The 16,105-nt window shown below is 44.7% G+C and overlaps 1 protein-coding gene across 5 annotated transcripts in view; it reads right to left on the bottom strand.

Annotated features, from left to right (window-relative positions):
* LOC121618263 (AT-rich interactive domain-containing protein 1B-like) overlaps positions 1 to 15,222 on the bottom strand; it is a 171,489-nt gene extending 156,267 nt beyond the window's left edge. For all 5 annotated transcript variants that reach the window (XM_041953649.1, XM_041953650.1, XM_041953653.1 and 2 more), the window contains exon 1: positions 13,736 to 15,222. In XM_041953649.1, the coding sequence (XP_041809583.1) occupies positions 13,736 to 14,977 (1,242 nt within the window). In that variant the 5' untranslated portion in view covers positions 14,978 to 15,222. The remainder of the gene's footprint in view (positions 1 to 13,735) is intronic.
* Between the last annotated feature and the right edge of the window lie 883 nt (positions 15,223 to 16,105).

Raw genomic sequence — 16,105 nt, 5'->3', positions numbered from 1 at the left:
TATTGTCCTCGCTGCTGTTATTCATCCCAGTCAGCCAGGAGAAAATGGGATGTTCTGAGCCAAGTTTATGGCTGTCAGATCTGGGCCAAATAGGAGTTGAATAGGTTTCAAACATTTGGAAAACAGCATGAGGAACGTTTGATTTGTCATACAGATGCAGCCAGATTCTTGTGCCAGAGCTGAAGAATTTCATTGTATTTCAATTCTGACAAGCATTTTAATACAGAGGACTATAAAGCTGAGCCTTAAGTGCGCAGCCCTGTGCATTTGGGGTGAACGGCAGCAAGGGCCAACATGTTGACGGGAGTGGTTGGACTGGTTTTTGTGTGTTTGTGGAGGTGAGACTGAGGCACTGTGCAGCATGACAGAAAATATCTAAACAATGTGACTGACTGCAACCAACCTACCTTTACTAAATCCAGTAATCTCTGTGTCAGTGCCAGCCTTTATCATACTTATACACATACTGTATATTGTAAAATGAAGCGGATTTCCCCTTAAAAATATTGCGTGTACAACACAGCTATGACATTAAGAGCTTATAGAACTTGGACTAAGGGCATAAATTATCCTGCACATTGCTGCAGTTTATCCACTTTTTCACTTTCACAAAAGGCATATGTTGACCACTTAGTTTCCATTACTGCCTCGCAGAACTGTCTCCCTGACCTCACACCCTGTGCCATCTTTCTTCCCTGGCCCCTGCCAGAGTTATGGAGCAGGGCCGACGTTTATGGAGGGCAGACCCTTTTCCCGGAGCTTTGATCCAGAAAGTTCTATAGCCGATAGTTTTGCAGGGGTCATCCAAGAGGAGCCATGTGGGCAGCAGCGTATGTAAGTGAAAGCACATTGAGCTGCTCATTTTAAGCAGAGCCTCAGCGCGGAGGCTCGTACAGAAGGGACTTGAGAGGTTATAAGGTGCCTGCTGGGTGTGTGCGAGGGCTAAGCTCTACCTACCTGTGCGGGTGTTGGAAAGGAAGAGCTACACAGCGCTAATCCTTGAGAAACAAATCACACAAAAATGAAAACAAGTGGCAGAAAATAGTGAATCGGAGGCCAACCCAAAATTTCATCAGGCAATATCACAGCTCTCATATCTGTCATCTCTCTTTCATCAAACCCCTCCATCCCCTATACAAATTATTCATGCCACTAGCTAAATGTATTCATACCATTCTGTTTACTTTATTACTCCACTTTTATTCTGCTCTTTTCCCCACATTTGTTTACAAGAATAAAAGCCTACTCTGACAGAATTATCCCTCTGCACAACAAAAATAAATCACAGCGCTTGCACACACATCATTCACATTCAAAGAGCACAGCTAAATTATAGATGGCCCCTTTCTCCCCAAATATGCATTTCATTAGCATTTCCTTCGCCTGTTGTCTTTTTTTCCCTTCTGCCCGCCTGCGCGCACAGCCCACTGATGTGTGCGTATGTGTGTGTGTGGGTGTGTGTGTGGATGAGTGGAGAATGGGAACAGACTTGCAGCAAAGCAGGACGCGTCCCCTTTCCCAAGCCTAATTTAGGATTCAATTACAATACTCTTTAAAAAGCGTCGACTTCGCAATTAATTATTTTAAGATTAGCCTGACAGTAATGGGCCTCCCACCGACGCCAGCCAGCGCAAGACTGGCCGCCTGCACCCCAGGATCACTCTGTCTCTCTACATACATATATATATAAAAAAAATACACCTTTCTCTTCCTCTCTTTATCCCCTTCATCCTCTACCTCTCCCCTTCACACTCTTCGCCTGCCTTCTCTCCATCTTCCTCTCGAGAGGGAAAAAAGAGATAAATCTTTCCTCTCCTCACCTTCACTCCCTCCCTCTTTCCTTCCTTTTTCTACCTCCTCTCGTTGCTGCGTTACACTTTGTTTCTTTTCTTGTTGTTTTTTTTACCTTTGTTACTTTGCGTAGTGCACTGATCTCCTTGGCGGTTACCTCGCAATTGATATTGTTTCAGTACGGCGGGCTGCTTTTTATGAGCCACAAGGGCCTTCTCCCACGTCCTCCCGCGTCCCCGGGAAATGCTGACGGATGAGCCCCGCGACAATGTGCACATGCACATAAACACTCGCACCCATACACCCATGCGCATACACAACCGTCTGTCACCGTTGCTGCCAGGCGTAAGCGAAAAAAAAAAAAAAACACCCCGTCCTCCTCCACCCGCTTTGATTGGAGCCGAGCAAAGCATTTTTTTCTCCCCCTTCCTCTCTGCCGCTGCTGCTTTTCCTCCCACCCTTCACCACTTCCACCCCTCCAACCCAACCCTGTTTTTTTTTTCTTTCCTCGTTTCGGAAATGAATGTCATCATCCATCCCCTTTCTCCCTCCACCGCAGCTCCCCCCCATAACCCCCAGGCAAACCTCAGCCGAAGCCCCCGATTCTGTTTATTTAAATATTTGATATGTAAGCAGTCATAAAATAAATGTCAGAAGAGGAAAAGGGAATGGATATGCGGGGTGTGAGGAAAGAGGCCATTATGGGTAATGGTTTCTGATGTACGTCGCAGCTCCCACAGTGTAACCCCCCCACCCCCTCAACCACACCATACAGACAAACCTGCACATGACTGAGCCAAGAGACGCTGAAGCAACAGGGGAATAGATGGAGCGGGGGCATGTACAGTCTGAATGTGTGTGTGTGTGTGTGTGTGCCACGAAGGCAGAGACACAACACCTACAAATACACACACACACACACACAATGACACACTTGTTCGACTAGCGATATGGAAAATAGGCCCTCCCATGCACAATTGACTTCTAATACATTGTATACTCCTCAAACCATCCATTTACCAGGCATTGCAATTTCAGGGGCCCTGAAAGAAGCACTTCGCCAGCACTTTACAAAATACCTTAAAAAATTCTCCAGCCTCTACAAATGCTCTCTCTCACTAACTGCCAATTCTAGCATGTCTGTTAAAGTGACAACACAGCCTTGTTGCCTGGTGTATTGAACATCACTTTATTGACTTGCCAGGATTTCCATGTTGGACACAAGACCTGGTGCTACCTACTGTTTAGACACTCCGCCGCCAATACCATTACAAACACGCACACACCCGTCTTCTCTGGGTGCATGCTCATGTGCGAGTGTTCCAGCTAGTGGCACCCAAAGGATTACACGGCTGTGACAATTTCACCCAAGAACTGATAAAAAAAAAAAAGAAAGAAAAAAAAACGAGAGGTAGGCGGGGTGAATAAATCAAGCACAGCCGCTGAGACGGAGGGAGAGTAAGAGAGTCTCTCTGTGAACAACCTTGAATTTCTCCTTCATGCTGAGATGCTAAAATACTGCTAATCAGCACAAAAAAAAATCCCCAATTAAGAACAAAAATCATCACAAAATGTTCATTAGCGCTGATGGTATATTGGCTTGGCATTTCAGAGCCTTTTATTCTCAGACCTTTGCCTAACGAGCTCCCTGGCCACACCAAAGGGCCGTGGGAGGGGGAGTGACATCACATCAGGGGTCAAAAGTCAAAGAGAGGTGTTGCCGGTTGTTGACCTGTGTCACCTCTAAATGCTCAAACGTGCTGAATCCCCCTGTGATTTTCCCATCTGTCAGCTCGCAGGAATGTGTACAGGAATACACACTTGCAACTATGCTTTATAACGTACAGACACACACACGTGAATCTTAAACATCCCATAAACACCTTTAGAGCCCACTTGTAACCTTAACAGTCAGGTTCACATATAAGCACATTCCATGACATTGATTACACAGGGCTACGTGCGAAATCTTTTTTTTTTTTCAATTATGATTTCGGCTTCCAGAGTTTACAAAAACAAGATAATCAAGTTAAAATGAGTATTGTGCCACATTCCATTTCACAATGAATCTTTTTTTGTCTTGTGTCATACATCAAGCCCACCCCTTTCCTTTACAGCGGTGCGCTGTCGCCCCTCGCTCAAAGCCCAAACTCACTCTCAGCCAGGCTGTGGCATGTTTAGTTCACCTTAGTGCAGTCAAGTGAGCCATCGTTTGCAAAAACCTGATCAAGCCAGCTGCAGCTTGGGTTCTGATGCACATCTATCTGCGCTGTCACAGTAGTGGTTCATAGAGGGGCCAAAAAGGATGAGAGTCACATTTCAGCAATCCTCACATTTTATATACCAAATAAAAACAATACCCTTCATAGTAAATACATCTTTGTATTTATTATACATTATGCTATTAATATAATTATTATTATAAGAATTTCTTCAGTTGAATTAGTTCAAGAAAATCAACTTTTTTAAGCTGAAAAAATGCCATGAGTCATTGTGATCTCAATACTGACCAAAATAGTCGAGATTAAGATTTTTGCAATGATCGAGCAGCTCTAATTACACATACGCACACACATATGGAAAACATTTCAACCTCCCTTATTCACAGAGTGCTCGTTCCTGTTAGAGTGATGACACATGTGCACACATTTTCACATACATTGATCACACAACTCTAATTGTTTCCCTCCCACACACAAAAATACACACCTTTCCATTACATCTATAATCTGCTCCCCAAACTCACACATGGGTTCATGTACAAATACACACCTTTCCTAATACACAATTTTCCGCACATATATGCCTAAATCTCCACACAAGCCCACTGCTCCTCTCTGCCCCCTCCCAAGTCCAGGTCAGGGTGCCCTCCAGAGCGCCTCGCCCTCTCCACTGTTAATTACCACTAATTGGCCATGCTCGTTTTTCCCCCCTGCTATAATGGAACCATTCATCTTTACTACTTAATGAGTAGGCACTCTAGTCACCAGGCAAGGTCACCCACAACTAGCATCCAAAAGACAGAAAGACAGAGACTTGGAAACAACTGGGGGGGAAAGGGAGGAGAGAGAGTAGAGAGAGAGATGGAGATGTTGTTTATGCTTTAAAGCACAGAGGAGAAAATGTGAAATTGCAGAACTTTCCACGCATGACTCTGCTTTTTGGAATATGGCCAATGTCTAAAAAAAAAGTTGAGAAATGTCTGGGAGCTGTGGGAGTCTGCAGTGTCCAACGCAAACCACAACACACACAGGGAATTTCCAAAAGCAGACTAATTAAAATACCCGTTATGCGAGTGAAAACAATGGATCCCTCAAAACAGCGCTGAAAGCGCAGACTCACAGTCAAAACTACTGTAAATATAGCAATGTATTTTTCAAAATGCAGTGAGAGCCTCTTCTCCGGCTTATGCACACATAATTATCAAAACAATCACTCCGACTGTCAGCACAGACTCCAGCCCCAGCGGGTGAGAGGGCAACAAGTTAGCCACCATAAAGCATCTAATTAACACTGAATGCTTTACATATTAGTCCAGTGGTTGCTTTGTAGTCGTGTGTGTGGTGAGTCCCAAAAGGAGGCCAGTTACTGCTGAATACAACAGAAAACAATAAATGCAACAAATACAAACATCCTGCTAAATTGTGTATATTTTGATCATAAAAGGCCCTGCACAACTATTCTCAAATTCCGACACTGGACTGGATCTGTGGTTCAAAGCTAAATTTAACCCCAAACTCATCATCAGGAAAAAAAGCACTACACAGTCTTTCTTTGTCTGACTCTAATAAAGCCAAATCAAGTCTCAATTATTGGAAGTTTTCACACAACATAACAAACTGTTGACACATGCAGCTAGAGACCAGCAGGCCAGACAAGACGACCACACATTCGCACTTTGTGAGTGTGCGAGCAGTGTAAGCCGTCAGTCTTTGCCCAAGGTAGAGCAGAGGAATATTTCATATTCAAGCATCATAATTTGTCCCAGCCAGTCATGCCAAAATCTGACAACCGGCCATTTTCCTTGGAAACATCTTTCAGTCAGAGAAGTGCCATTGTGTTATAGCTCCTCCATTCAGTCTCAAGCAGCGTAACGGAAGCACGCAGTCATGTGCTCCTGCAGCGCTGCGGCGATCAGCCTGGCACGGCAATGTTTGTAAATGGGACAGTTGTCTATGGATTATGTTAATGTGGTATTCCACACTCCCCTCTGGCATGTGTCTGACATTACAGTAACCTTTGCATGTTTAGCCAACAGTAACTATGGATGTTCATTGAGTAGGGAGACGCACATGTGTGCATGCCCTTAGAAACACACACACACACACACACACACAGGCGCAGTTGCACAAGGAGATTAACTGTGAACAGCAAACATCTGCTCTTGCAAACCATATTGATATCCTTTGGAGGAATTAACATCTTAAGGAAATAAGACATTTAAAGTTCAAAATAAAGTTCACTTGCGTTGTCGATATCTGTGTCAAAGGAGTGGCTGGAATGTAGAGCACAAGTCTGGCCATATCAGAGAGGTGCTCAATACACGAAAATGGGACAAATACCAATACTAAATATCTGTACTCCACACCCAGTCCAACACATAACAACAACATTTCTAACATAACATCTTCTCCCACATACAGTATCTCTAGTGAGCAGTGTCAAATATCTGTGTGTGTGTGTGTGTGTGTGTGTGTGTGTGTGTGAGTGAGTGTGTCCAATGTGCATATGTCATATGTGGAAGAGGATGTGGTGTGAAGTTGCGTCCTAAATTGCCGAGATAAAATTGATCTAAATTAGGTAGCGTTCAGCCAGGAGTGACCACCAGTGTCCTGTTGTGACCGGTGTCTATAAATCACCAATACATCCACACAACAGCTTACACACACACAAACACACACACAGTAAACTGTAATGGGCAATCTCAGGTTTGGTAGGAAAGGGAAAAGATGAAAGGAATATGTTGTGGCTTGGAAAATACATGGTTGACCAGTCAACGCAAAAGAAAAAGGGATGTACACACATAAGTGTGTGCTTAAGGCAGCGTGTGTGTGTGTGTGTGTGTGTGTGTGTGCATGTGTGTGTGTAGGTGACAGAAAAAGACAAAAAAAAGAAAGAAAAAAGACTGGGAGAGAAACAAACGACCCCGAAGTAAAAGACGAAACTCATCAACAGAAACTCGGCGCGTTGTCCGTGTCCCATCGTTTTTCTATTTTTGACTCTCTTCACAAACGACAGACAGCGCCTTGCTGGTGCTGTTTGGTTGTTTTTGTTTTGGTTTTTTTTTTTAGCTGAGCCAATGGTCCCACCGTGCCAGCGCTGATTAGGATCAACTCAAACCAAACAGCAAGATGTGCGACTGGAGTGCACAGTCTACAGTCTGGAAACAGAGAGGAGTGCAGGGGCTTTGATGTGGAAAGTGATGGATGATGGTGATGATGATGATGTTGATGATTATTTTTTCACTGGCTGGTAAGACGAGGAGAGGATGGTAGCAGTCGCAAGTTCATACATGAAGTCACACACACGTACATTATCTGGTTTGGCTTGTATGTAAGCATGTATTTCCATTTTCATGAAAGACTGTGCAGGAGGTTGACTCAGTGTTAAATGTTCTTCAGCAATATTGTGACAATCAAGAACAATCAATTAAAAAATACTCAAATACTCAAAGTCACATCATAGCAAGTACGTCTACCTGGGTCACATATTATCACTTTCTGTGATAATCGACACATTCACACTCCTCATTCATTCTTGAATGAACGTGTTTTCTGAGCAGAACATAAAAAGACACAAGTCTGACTTTACAGAACAAGAATGTGCTGCGCTTAGAGTTGGTCAGATTATTTTTTCATCAGTCAGCTAAACCAGAAGCTCAAGGTAAAAGAAATTCTTAGAACATATATTCTTCAGGGCAATCATGTGCACCAAAAATCATTTAAATTTTCAAAGTGCAAATAAAAACAACTCACAGGATAATCTGCCACTTATCCTCCTCTCTTTTCTTTTGCTCAGCTGAACAATCAGATCATTAGCTCTATTACACAAAGAGGGAAGAGATGCAGAGTTTGGTTGGATCTTAAAAATGTCCTGCCGACATTAATTGCTGCAATCACAAAAAAGCTAACCAGACTGACCGGTACGTTTGCCATTTCCTCCTCTGTTGTCCAGAGAGTAGAGAAGGAAGCGGAAGCTACTGTAAGCAGGACTGTGTTTCAGTAGTGGCCCACAGATCTGCTCACTATAGTGTATAAATATTCGATAGGATATGCTGGCTGTCTAAATACCTCTGAACTGACTGCCGGTCCCTTGGGAGACCTAGCTAGCTACTGAGAGCCAGGGACATGAAAGAGACAAAAGTGGAGAGACCATATTAAGAGAAAAAACACAGAAAGAACAAAAACAAATGTCTGCAAAAGTGAAAGCAAAGTGTTTGGTAAAGTGGACCAATCCTCGTTAGTAAGTCTATAATTATTATTTAAAACTGCCATACAATTACTTAGTGAATACAAAAGAAAGAACGCAAGAAAGACAGAAAGAAAGGAAGAACACCCCTCCTCTGGGATGGGGGAAGGAGGGGGGTCCTTCCTTTCAGCAGCTCCACGTGGCTAATTAGCATATGTGAAGGTCAGGGTGGTGGGGTGGGGGGTTGGGGTGCCACCACGGCACCCACTGCTATGAGACCTGGCGCCCTGCCAGCAACACACACTACTGATGGGAGGAAACCCGATATATTTGTGTGTGTGAGAGGGTAACAACTCGTAAAAACTTCTTTTGCCTCGCATCGTTCACAAGGCTGAAGCGGGGTGAGATCCAGAGGGAGAGGATTTTAACTATGCTGACATTTGCCAGAGTTCAGATACTGATTCTGTCTCTCTGTGTCTCTGTGAACTCGGCCAGGCCCATTCCTCTGAAGTCAGCAGCCCTCCATGTGACTCACTTCAAATATCGCCTGCATTTCTACATCTCTGGCCTTCCTATATTCTGTTTACACAGAGAAGACCAGAGAGAGTCTCAATGCTAGCAGGTTAATGCAAATTATGGCCTACTGAAATAAGAAAGACAAATTAAGATCCCAATTATCACAAAAAACACCTCAAACTTGCTGCCAGAACTCACAAAAATGCCATAACTATGCAGAAGTTGTGATTACATGATCATTGTAATAATGACAAGGGCTTTTCTTTGCTTCAGTGTTCAGGCTGCGTGGCTTTTGCTGGTGGTTGTAACTGTGTAGAAAATTTGTCTGTTTATTCACTTTAACTCAGCTGAGAGAAAGAAAGCTCACAGTTGTTTGAAATTTGTTTGCTGTGACATCTCTAATGCTTGTTTGTTTTCTTGTGCTTTTGATGGAATCACCTTCTCATTAGGAAGAACAGTGGTGATATGTGCTGTTTCTACAGCCCGTCTATAGCTGTATCTAACTCCATACCAGACCTGTGAGAAATCCTACCAATCACAGAAGGCCAGAGGATGGCTATAGTTTTCATGCAAGGTCATCAGCAGCAGCATCCACCACTGCTGACACACACTAAATAAGGTTCAGTAATGAAATTGAAATGACTATCAGATCAAACAAAAAAAAAACCTTGGACTAGTTCATCCACAAAGAAAAGTCAAATTCTCCCATATGCACAATTAACTTTCTTCCCCAAAATTGCTGTCGTTAAGATTTTTCTGCTCCCTCCTGACACCGGCAGTTTCAGTTAAGACAGAGCTGAGAAACAGCTGACACCAAATCAACGCCCGCTCGCCGTCATTAAATCCGTTCTTCAGGGCGTTTACAAATCAACCTTTGACTCCAGAGGATGTCATGAGTGCATACTGGGGACAGACAAAAAAAACTAAAATTATTTTATTAGCTAGCTAATGATATGTGAGCTCAGTGATGCAACCGGACAGCTGCCTTTTCTAACATGTATTATTTTTTAAAAATCTGAATTAATTGCCGCTTTGTGGAAACCGCATGCAGACCAGGGATAACCCCGGCCTGCCAATTACCTAAGCAGGCTCTGTGTTTCATCCAAGGAAGATGAAAAACGCTGCACGGGGCCGTTATCGGACGCAACAGAGCAAATTAAAATTTCACTCTAGTGTTGCTAATCAGCACTGCGCTAGCTGGCCAAGACAGAGATGTAAACAAAGCAACATAAACAAACAAGTGACGGGAGGGGGCAGAGAGCGAGAGAGGGAGGGAGAGGGAGACATCGTGAGAGGGGCTGGGTTGACGATGGACTGCTTAGTGCTGACGAAGGGGCTTTAGCCTTCTCCTGTCTGTGCACACACAAACAGAGAGACAGAGACACACACTCAAGGACACACACACCCAAACAGAAAATCTAAACGCACACACAAGAATAAAGAGAAGCAGCCAAACACACATATACACACACGCAGACAGACAGACAGACAGACCAACACACCTGCATGCCCATTTCCTGACCAGACCCCATGGGCTGTACGTCCGATGCAGAACATGTACCATAAATTAAATTCCAGCAGCCACAGTCAGGCCCATCACTATGCACAAGGCTCCCTGAGATAGCCGCATAATACAATGTGACATTGATGCATTGCTCCTATTATAAAGTCTTTGTTCGTATCACACTAATAATTCATAAGAGAGAAATGTAAACAGTATGCACTGGAGAGCACTGCGAGCAGGAATCATTTCAAGGTAAGCACATTACCAAGGATGGGATTGGGTCTACTCTTTGATATGGAGAGCTACTGAGCTTTGATTTCAATTCTAAAAAAACAAAAGCAAAACACTGAGCATAATGGCGATAAATTAGTGGAAACTGCAGATATCCATTTTTGTTTTATTAGGTCAGATTTTAAATGAGTTGCTGCTGTAATTATCTAAGAAACAACACTATTTCAAACTTGCTAGGCCCTCATTATTTTCTACTAATTACTTTTATTGTTCTCTGTGTGTTCTGATTAGTGGAAAACAGACAGATCCTTGTTACACATATAGGTTGAGACAGAAAATGCTGTTTCATTTATGATGTAAACCTTTATGACGTAAGTCACCAGGATTGCACGTAAGCCATTATATTACTGCTATAGGCGAACACTGCACATAAGCATGGAAAAACACGCAGTGGGCAGGACCGGCCCGGATTTAAAGCAGCTGACCTAGACATAAACATGTAGACACGCATTCAGGCAGGTCGCAAACTGAACACTAAATATTGTTGTTTTTCCTCAATCAGAGGCCACAGTCATTTAAAAACTAGGACAATGTCATTTTGATGAGAGAGCAGGCTCAACACACACTTGTGAATAACACATCTCAAGTTTGTCTGTGTGTGAGCACACACAACACAAAGACGCACACACGCAGGCGCACACACGCAGGCACGCGCACACACACACACACGGTGTTGTGGCTCTGTCTTCATTTTGGTGAGTGGCCAGACAAGTGAGTGTGGGGGGGTGGGCAGCGGCGGTGTAAATGAGGTGCACTCGTTTCGCTCACAACTTGCTCCTGAAGAGAGGCAGTGGGGAGGGAAATTGAATTTGAAAGAGGGGAAACTGTGCCAACAGGTGACAGAGGCGTGCTCCGACCAAACGCACTCTGAAGTGAAGCGCAGTCATATCACGGGGCCAATTTGGAGGCAGTATTATGCACTACACTGCTCGCCTTTCTCACACAGCCTGTCAGTGCACAGGAGAGCCGTGCTGCTGCTCCAAATATGAATTAAACATAGGGCTTTTGTAGCGTGAATATACTGCTGCTGAAATGTTGATAGAGTCAAGAAAAAACACAGTAGCACATGCACTTATTCCTAAAGTGAAAAACTGAAAGAAAAAAAAAACATTTGCAGTATAAAATGTTAAATGTAAGATTTGTGTAGGAGACTGGTTTGTTGGAACTATCTGCATTAAAAAACTGAATGAATGAATAGTGTTAAATAAAGCTCATATAACTGTATGCTGGAGCTGACATGCTGAGTTTCATTTAAGTGTCTCTAATATACTGTACATACACAAAAAACACACAAACACTTCTCTTAATATACAATCTGCACATCACTGTGGGTTTCCAGTGACCATCTTATCAGCACATAATTTGATACAATCAATACCGCAGCAAACCCTCCCACGCTAAAACGTCCACTTAATTTTCCCAGAATCCAACGCAAATTGCCTTTGATTGAAACAATGTAAGCTAATGAACTGCTTTTGTTTTGCGGGAGGCAGACAATATAAGCTATGCTCAACCACCTTGCCCTCCAGTCGTCCAGATGTGCCATCCAGCAGTGCAAATAATTTAGTGCCTCAAAAACAACCACAGAATAATGACTCTTTTGAAGAAATACTGTGTTGTTTTGGGGCAGACTTCTGAACTGGCAGGCATCCCCTGGCTGTCGGTCTGCACACTGTCGACACATAATTGTTTTCAGCACAGGGTCCAGAGACACCCAGGGATCCTTGAATGCAGCCCCTCAAAACTAAACAGGGAATATTCGAACAATTAGGAGCACTTTCTTCCCTCCCTTGCCTGTTACCACTGAGGTGCCCTTGAGCAAGGCATGCAAACCCCAGCTGCAGCAGCAGCCAACAGAAGTCAGCTGGCAGGGATTGTTGTGTAAAACTGAGGTTGTGAATACGTAAGATTTTTTCAGTTTGTGCATTAACATCTCATGTAGCCTACACGAAAAATATGTAGGACAGTCTCTCTGAATTCTGTGGGAAATTATACATTTATATCAGGTAGACAAATAAAACTTGACAGCCCTAAACATAGTGTATAACAAGTGCGCTAATTCAAGATTATAACTCAGTCCGCATGAAACATGTTACTTTCTTTATCATTTTGGGCTGACATTGCAGTGTCTCTTAAGTGTGGAGAGAAAAATTATGAGAATAATTATCAGGAGCTGCCTAAACCTTCATAAAACTTCAATTACTGCGTTGGACGGCCTCCAAGTCTGGAGTATTCCCGTAAGACGTGAATGCAGCATTACTACAGCGCCATGGCCAAGGATCCCTGCAAGCATCCTTTTTCTTTTCTTTTTTTTCTTTTTTTTTTTTTTTTTTTTTTGATTGCCGTCTGCCCAGCGGGGCCACAGGGAGCCAATCAGATGGCAGACTGGGTGTCAACTGTGAGCCGGGAGTAGCGGAGCTTTTATCCAGTTTACCTCCACTATTCAAATTCTTAAAAGAGCTGCACGGGAATAAACGAGGCGCACGGAGCGCTCCAGCTCGATACGGAGCGCAGGGAGACGGACAGACGGTCTTTGCACGGCCGCGGTGTCCGCTTGATTTCTCAAATCAGTTCAACATAAAGACATCATACAAAATACACGACAGTGGTATTTCTAATGACCAATTCCGGACATTTTTATAGAAGTATTTTACTTTGTTGACGAGCGCGTCGAACATAACGTCCTCGGCGCAGGGCGTTTCGCAACGTGTCTGACAACACGTCGGCAGAGGGGTGAATCTGCCCAACATCAACCCTGCTTCTACCGGAGAAAACTAAAATAATACGACTGGAATATTAACTAGTGAGCGTCTGATTTGCACTGTTAATTTGGTTTGTTAGAATTAAGATGATAATATTTTTTAAGAAATAAATGTGGGTTTTCTAGCATGTATGTGTCATGTTAAAGCTCAGGTAGGTTTAACACGTTTACAGAAGTCAGAATGATGCTCGTGTAATAAAGGCATTTCTTCTGCATAAACTCTCCTCGAGAGAAAATATTAAAATACTAACTCATGTCATTTTCTTTGAATTCACTGACAAACTTCAACTCTCTCACCTACACACGCCCCTGTCCGAGACACACGGGCTGTATTTATGACCAACATACACACACACACCGAAACACATCACACATGGTAAATATAGAGTGACACACCAGTGTTGAGAACCACAAGTTCACCGGTGTGCACCTGATCGGCTGACTGAGAAGTTTCAAAAACTTACCTGCGCCCTGAGGCCTTGCCCTCCGTTGCCTGGACTCAATGAATGAGGGTGGTTTCTCTGCTGCCCACCCCAGCCGTGGGCCGAGGTGGCTCCATATTGGGGACCCACGTCTTTCCCAAGGCCCATGCCGGCTTGCTGCTGCGCCGTGGAGCCGCTGTAGTCTTGATACGCACCGCCATAGCCGCGCATCATGGGGCTGGGGGACGTCAGCAGTTGGTTGAGGGTCGGGGTGGCCCCTGATGGATGCTGCTGAGTTTGCCCTGGGAACCTTTGAAAGCCACCCGAAGCAGCTCCCAGGGGAGACTTGCTGTGGCTTGCCGAGGAGTTGCTGCCCATCATCATGTTCCCAGGTTGCCTGCATCCGGAGGGGCCCATCATCCCGTAGGCCCCGCCGCCGTAGCCCGCCCGGTATGCCGGGTACTGGTTGTACTGGCTGTTGTGGTACCCTGCTTCGTGGGAGTTCTCCATGCTGTTATGTGCCGAGGAGTGCGTTATCCCCATCCCACTGCTTTGTTGCTGCTGTCCGCCATGTTGCTCATAACAGGGCCTCGGGGTGTAATAGTTGTTATTAAACTCAGAGTTGTTACTAGTTGGCCCCAAGTTAGTGTGTTCATACCTGGTACCCATCATCCTCTCCGCGGGTTTACAGGTGAGCTCCCCCTCACCTTTTCCTGGCATGTGCTGCTGCTGTGGCTCCCCCTGGCCCCCCAACAGGTTCTCCTTCCCGTGGTGGTGTTGGTGATCCAAACCTCTGTCCCCACGGGGCCCCTGGCCGTTGTTATTGGCGGCGTTGTTACTTTGAATCTGTCGCTGCTGATGTGGCGCAAATTGGCCGAATTGCGGCGGCGGCGGCTGCTGCTGCTGCGGTTGAGACTGAGGGGGATCTCCGCTCCCCACACATTTCAGCTTGTGGTTCGCGATCAAACCCGTCTCCATCGAGGAAGTGGTTGAATTAGTCGAAGCCGGGGCGGACGTGAGGTTATTTCCATCCTTGTCGTGGCCGTCCGGAGCGTTGTGAGTCGTGGAAGTTGAATGAACCATGTTGAGCTCGTTTCGGCGGTGATGGTCTACATTATTCAGAGTCCCATCTCCGGCACCCAGCATCGGTCCAGTCCTCTGCACGGTCCCTCCTCCTCCTCCTCCTCCTCCGGATTTCCCCGAATTCAGCTCCGGACCCAAACCGCTGGATAATTTCTTATTTTTATTAGTTCTGGTCGGAGCCGATGCAACTTGCGCAGCCATGGTCACTCCAACATCTCAGCGCGCAATGACAGCAAGCCCCGACCAGCCTTGCACACAGAAAATAATTCAAGAGGGAAAGAAAAACACAAGCTGAGAGGTGAAGAAAAATATATTCAGTGGAAAGGCAAGCTCTGTAGCAGCGCTGGTGTTGCTGTTTGTGGTGGTGAAACGGTGCGTCAGTGAGGCTTCATGTTGAAAGTTTCCCTGCCAGGTTTAAACGAAACTTTTTTTCTTGCCCCCTCCGCCTCTCCTCCATCCCGGTTCTCGGTAATATGTAGCAGCGTCTCCCGGAGCCCTTGTGGCCCAGCATGGCATGAGAGAGAGCGGGCTCTACCAGCTTATCCACCTCCAGGGCTCCGGCGCGCCTCGCATGGAAAATCCGGACTGGACTAGCGAGCCATTACGCACGCTGCATTTTGATTTTTCTGTGTTTTACGATGCTTTGCAGGTTGATCTTACAATAAAGAAACACACATTGATGTGGCAGTATTTTGACTTGGCGTACATTCTCATATTTCCATAATAATACCATGATTTCTTTTAATAACTGCGCCTCAGACGGTCGTGGAATGACTTCCTCCCTTAAATTTAAAGTGAAGATTATTTTTAAGCAAAAATAACCGTGACAGATCAAGCTTTTCCGAATTACACACAGATACTGCTCCTCGGCTCCACGCAGATCCTTCAAATAAACCCACCAGCAGATGATAAGTTTGCCCGTGTGAGTTTCTCCGCAATTATCCAGATCTGATTTTCCCTCTCCCCACCCTCTCTGTCCCTCGGCTCAAGCCAGTTCTCTGCAGCTCTGACAGGAGTCGGACACGCAACCACAAGCTGTGCGCAATAATGTTGCCATTGGAATAAGAATGTAATCACACTTTATAGCAGCTATAATGTTGTAATATCTGTACCACAGAGTTCATCCCCTACGCGCTCCTATCATTTCTTCTCAGCCTGAGAGGGAGTAATGTGCCCCTACAACAAAGAACCATAGCAATCCTGCAACAACAGGGAAACCATGCAAATATAACAAACTATAAACTATATCATATTCTACAGGACTATTCGATGTGATAGCAGTAAAATCTGCCATTCAACACGATTAAGTCACTATGAACTCACTATAAG

The sequence above is a fragment of the Chelmon rostratus genome, chromosome 15, assembly GCF_017976325.1.
Source record: "Chelmon rostratus isolate fCheRos1 chromosome 15, fCheRos1.pri, whole genome shotgun sequence".
NCBI classification, from domain to species: Eukaryota; Metazoa; Chordata; class Actinopteri; order Chaetodontiformes; family Chaetodontidae; genus Chelmon; species Chelmon rostratus.
This window is presented reverse-complemented; position numbering and strand designations above follow the sequence as displayed.